The following is a 5,144-nucleotide window of genomic DNA, read 5'->3' as shown; positions in this document are numbered from 1 at the left end:
ATCTTGTGCTTATTAATTCTGTAAAACTAGCAACAAGCCATTATAAAATAGGAACTGATCTCAATTTTTGGACAAAATTGAAGAGTGCTTTTAACTAAGAAGATGGAGCAACCGATTGGAGCCATTATCAGTGCATTAATTATTGTCCTTTCTCTAGCGGCTTATACACATTGCCAGGAACCGTCCGAACAAAATATCGACCTACTTAGACAGGTAATCATTATCAGAAAGTTGTAGAATTTTTTTCTTGATAAGGGTTTATGATTTTAAGGAGGAAGAGAATTCATATCTTAACTGCAATCAAAATCTTTTTGATAACTGTAAAAGATAATTCATATATGTATGTACGAAACTTATAAATGAAGAACAAAGTAAATAATCAAAATTTCTTGATTAAATATTACATGATAACTCTTTTTCAAAACTGGCATCTCTCCGTCGATTTATACTTATCAAATAGATTGCTTTGTCAGTTTTGCTAGTATTACTACTATTTATATGTTTTCGCAACAAAAAATCCTGTTGAAAATACATTTATTTTTAACTACATCTGAAATGAAAAGTGAATACCAATTAACAATTAATGCATTTAACAAAGATGGTTATTTCTTCTCATCTCCTGGAAACAAGTTCAAGTGATGAAACGTTTAGGCTTTAACATGTTATAAGGTGACCCTTAAAAGCCAATTCATTTTAAAAGGAAGGAAAGGGAATTTCTTTCACAGAACGAATCATGTCGGTTTTCTTTTTACCATGATTTGTAAATTGCAAAAAAAAAAAAAAAATGAAATAAAAAACAAGAATTCTCTGTTTTATTTGTCAAGTATCTTAAGTTTCGTTTCTAAATTTTTGCTAAATATTGAATTATTGAATTGTCAGGAATATTCATCAATTGTACATTACAGTATATACATGCTTGCCAATTGAGGAAATAGTTCAGTAACCACTACCAGAATTATTAAGTATGCAGAAGTCTGTCTCGATTTATGTTCCCTAGTTATCAAATAATCTCCTGGGAACGCCAAAAGCGACCAATCATGTATCGTATTTTATTTCAATTTATGTCTAGTATCTAATAATGAGAGAACAGCAAGCCATTTCTAGCTATTTATTATATTACAAGCTTTTAGATTTAAAATAAATTTTAGTGTGAGTATCATTTAGTCCATTAGATCGTACCTTAAAAAGGATGCTGGAAAATACATTTTTTATCTGTAACCATGAATAAAATAAACTTCTGACTAAATGTAAAATAGATCATCACTTATATGTTAAGCGAATATATCAAGTGTAAGATTTATATGTTGACTCTTAATTCTTATTTATTTTAAAGCAATTATAATATCTCAGTGTAAAATAAAAAAAATAATTCACCTAATTAGCGCGACATTGGGCCATTCCAAGTTTTATTTATTCATTTTTTTATTTTTTTTTTTTTTTATCTCAGTTTATCATACACTTATCATTCAAGGATTTTACTTTATAATTCTATTTCTTGAAAAAAAATTTGCAAAATCAAGGTACTACATGCTTAGTTTATACCTAATTTGACAAATTTTCGACAAAAATACAAATTCAAATATACAAAATATAAAACGTTTTAACCAAAGGAAAAAAACCCAGAAAAAGCTTATTTTATGTATATTTTGTAATTTGGTGTCAAAAACCAAGGCGCATGTAGACGCCAGGACAGAGGAGAAAAAACCCTGGAATGACCTTGGTATATTTATGCATATCCTTGATTTTTTCATATCGGTTTCTTTCCTTCAAACAAAAGGCGTCTTTGTTCTACGTTGCAAGTTCAGAGAGGTATTGTAGATATAGTTTTTGTCAGTAACCTGTTTTCTTTAAATATTGTACGACTAATTTGGCGGTGACACGAATACCAAACCTTTGTAAAATCGTATATTACAATGCACCTGCGGTTATTTTTTTTTTCCAAAAATGTGATTGTAGTTATTGGAAGACAATATAGACATCGTTCCAAATGAAGACCTGGCCAACGATGAAGAGGAGGAACTCGAGTCAGGATATATCCCTCTGCAGGTCCCTGAGAGTCGAGGTCCCTCCTTTGAAAAAAGGGGTTTCTGTGGACCTAGAGGTTGTGGCCGATGGTGGCTGAGACAAAGGAAATCCAACCGACGTCAACGGCGACCTAAAAGGCTTTTCTGTAATTTTGGAGGTTGTTTTAATGGAAAGCGAAGTTTACCCCTAAGATCAAAGTTCTTTGTAAGTATTTTGTATAGACTGTCTATAGTGTCATCTCATGAGCAGATAGTATTCTCTTTAGAGAAGTGGACAGGCTTTCGCCTACATCCACTTCTCTTCGCAAGCCTTCATGTTTTGATTCTGGAAAACGTGTAAATCTCGAACCGGTGACGGTCTACACTTCAACTGACATTTCGTCTAAAATACGTCTGAATGTGCGTAATAGACGTGTTATATTAACAATTTTAACATAAATACACACAACTGTCACTAGAAAACTGACCTTTAAGTATTGTTAATCCATTTTCACAAGTTCTCCACCCCGGATTTAAATTTTGTGCAAGTAACTCTTGAAGTATTCATAAATCTCTAATTCGGATAAAAATGGAAACTATTTTTACAAAATAATAATGAAACGAGAGAAATCGTCTACTCTGTTTAAACTAACGAGAAAGTATTTCCTCAATTTTGGTTCAAATTCTTTTGATCTTTGTTTTAAATCTTTTTTCATTTCTCGGGAAAGGTAGATTTAATATCGTTTAAAAATAAAAGAAAATATTTTTTAGTATTGTCAGTGAGGAAGTAATGAAGTATTTTCTAAGCTCAAATTTACATTGAAATTGTATTAAAATAGTAAAAATAGATATAGGTAATTATATTAATTTTGAATAATATGCTAAATCAAAAGTGAATTGTCAAAAACTTTTTTTGAACATTAAAATACGTCTTCGCCAATTTTTCCAAATTATCCGACTTAAAATTTTTATTTTTTCTAATAAGCTGTGGTAGATAAACATTAGTTTAAATCCGAGATGGAGAACTTGTGAAAATGGATTAACAATACTTAAAGGTCAGTTTTCTAGTGACAGTTGTGTGTATTTATGTTAAAATTGTTAATATAACACGTCTATTACGCACATTCAGACGTATTTTAGACGAAATGTCAGTTGAAGTGTAGACCGTCACCGGTTCGAGATTTACACGTTTTCCAGAATCAAAACATGAAGGCTTGCGAAGAGAAGTGGATGTAGGCGAAAGCCTGTTCACTTCTCTAAAGAGAATAGAGCAGATAGGTTTGAAATTTCGAATTTTGGAAATTAAGACATTTATGAAGACAGATGCAAAAGACTTCTAATAATTTGTTCCTAAAACCTTTGCAAAAAAGGAAAGTCTACATTCTTCATTAAATTTAATTTTCTTACAGTTACTTAATTTGATACAAAAAATTGTCAATTTAAAAACAAAAACCAAAGTAGGCATATAAGATATTCTCATGTGATCAATATATTCAATAAAGTAGCATCCATTAGATAAAATCTATGATTGATCTTTGAAAACTTCTCCCAATATCTCATATTGAAGATCGACAGAATAAATTTAATAGGCGATTTATTCATTAATCTAATGAGTCAGAAAATGACTTTCATAGTGGTTCGTGTGTGTGTGTGGTGTATGTGTGTGTGCGATTTTTTTTAACCATTTAAAAAAAATTGTTCATTTTGAGATTTGACATTGCTAAGTATGAATGAATAATTGATTTATGCTAGAAATAATCTCTCTATCCCAGGTGAATAATCTCAATAATATAACATGTACATTTCAAGTTAACATCTGATAATTTGATTAATAATGCATACTTAACACCCATATGAAATGATATTTTTTTCTTGTATTGAATCATTTTACCAATACACCATCATTATTTTTACAAGAAGTAAATAAAGGAATAATCTGGTAGATTTTTTGAATGAAAATATGTAATATATTTGTTTGATATCTATTTAATATCTATTCTATGGATGTTGATCTTTTTACTCTACCATAATATACCTTAGGAACGACGGGATAAATTTGGATATCAATAATTTAGTTAAAAGAGCAGAAATACTGCTATAAAGTTCTTTTTCTAAGAAAAAAACCCCTGTAATCCTCTATGCTGAAAATCATGAAAATGAAAAAAATTGATAGTGAAAATGTTATCTTTTTTTCTTTTTTAGCTAGGAGGAAAAAAGTAACTCACTGACTTGGTTCTCCGTCATCATTCATTGTCAAGCATGACAACGTCCTGTTCTTTATTTTTATATAAATTTCAATAATTCAAATGTTTAATTCCTGGCATATCTTTCACAAAGTACATCATTTTTTTGGAAGACAATATAGACATCGTTTGTGAATTTGTGAATTCTTTGTGAATTTCACACTGCAAATGTGTGATAATTTGTTTGTAATGTACTTTGTACATGGATTTTTTTTCTTAATATTATTTGTATTGTATGTGTATATTTGTAAATAGAAACTCTGCTTCTGGTCAAATGTCATTCTGTTTCTACTTTCAAATTTTCGAACATCATGGAATTAAAACAATAGAAAAATATCACCTTCAGATTCTTTTTTGAGTGCATTAGAAGATAATAATAATCTTAAGAGGGTATTTGCAGAGCTCATATAAGAGGAAAAAAAATTGTATGGAAAACCCTTATTGTTTATGAGACAAATTTCCAGAGTCAGCGGATGGTCCAGTAAATGTTCTATCAAGCTCGTATCTTCACCTCTCACAAAAATATCATGTGCTGAGAAGAATACATTTCAGATGTACTGTGCTAAGACATAGTCCAGAAGTGGTATAATGAAATATGGATTTTACAAACAGTATTCAAACTCAAAACCCATTTAGACAATACAAATCAGAGGCAGAGCAAACACGGACCTCCAAAACATCAGAGGTTGGATCAGGTGCCATGGAGGAGTGAGCATTCTCTGGCGACGGGTCACACCCACCGTGTGCTCCTTGTCATGATCGAAAAAATAATGGAAAAATCCGTCCACAACTCAGTGTGTAAATAATGGCCTAACAATTAGTATGAAAAACGTCAGTCAGCATTTGACTTATATAATGATAGGTTGTATTTGCTGACAAGGTCATTGTATCGACCATA

The 5,144-nt window shown here is 30.6% G+C and overlaps 1 protein-coding gene across 1 annotated transcript; it reads left to right on the top strand.

The window, feature by feature from the left end:
* Positions 1 to 4,585, top strand: LOC133176526 (uncharacterized). The gene is made up of 3 exons (XM_061311644.1): positions 1 to 213; positions 1,957 to 2,229; positions 4,206 to 4,585. The coding sequence occupies exons 1-3, from the start codon at positions 103 to 105 to the stop codon at positions 4,221 to 4,223; spliced, it is 402 nt and encodes a 133-aa protein (XP_061167628.1). The 5' UTR covers positions 1 to 102; the 3' UTR covers positions 4,224 to 4,585.
* The last annotated feature ends 559 nt before the right edge of the window (positions 4,586 to 5,144 follow it).

This window comes from Saccostrea echinata, unplaced genomic scaffold (assembly GCF_033153115.1).
Source record: "Saccostrea echinata isolate AGI-Se365-2 ecotype Australia unplaced genomic scaffold, CSIRO_AGI_Sech_v1 ptg000076l, whole genome shotgun sequence".
In the NCBI taxonomy this organism is placed as follows: Eukaryota; Metazoa; Mollusca; class Bivalvia; order Ostreida; family Ostreidae; genus Saccostrea; species Saccostrea echinata.
This window is presented reverse-complemented; position numbering and strand designations above follow the sequence as displayed.

Excerpts from the sequence above, each read along its gene's own strand:
- LOC133176526 (XM_061311644.1), top strand. The coding sequence starts at position 103 with ATGGAGCAACCGATTGGAGCCATTATCAGTGCATTAATTATTGTCCTT. Across the intron at positions 214-1,956 it reads ATATCGACCTACTTAGACAG|TTATTGGAAGACAATATAGA; the intron begins GTAATCATTATC and ends ATGTGATTGTAG.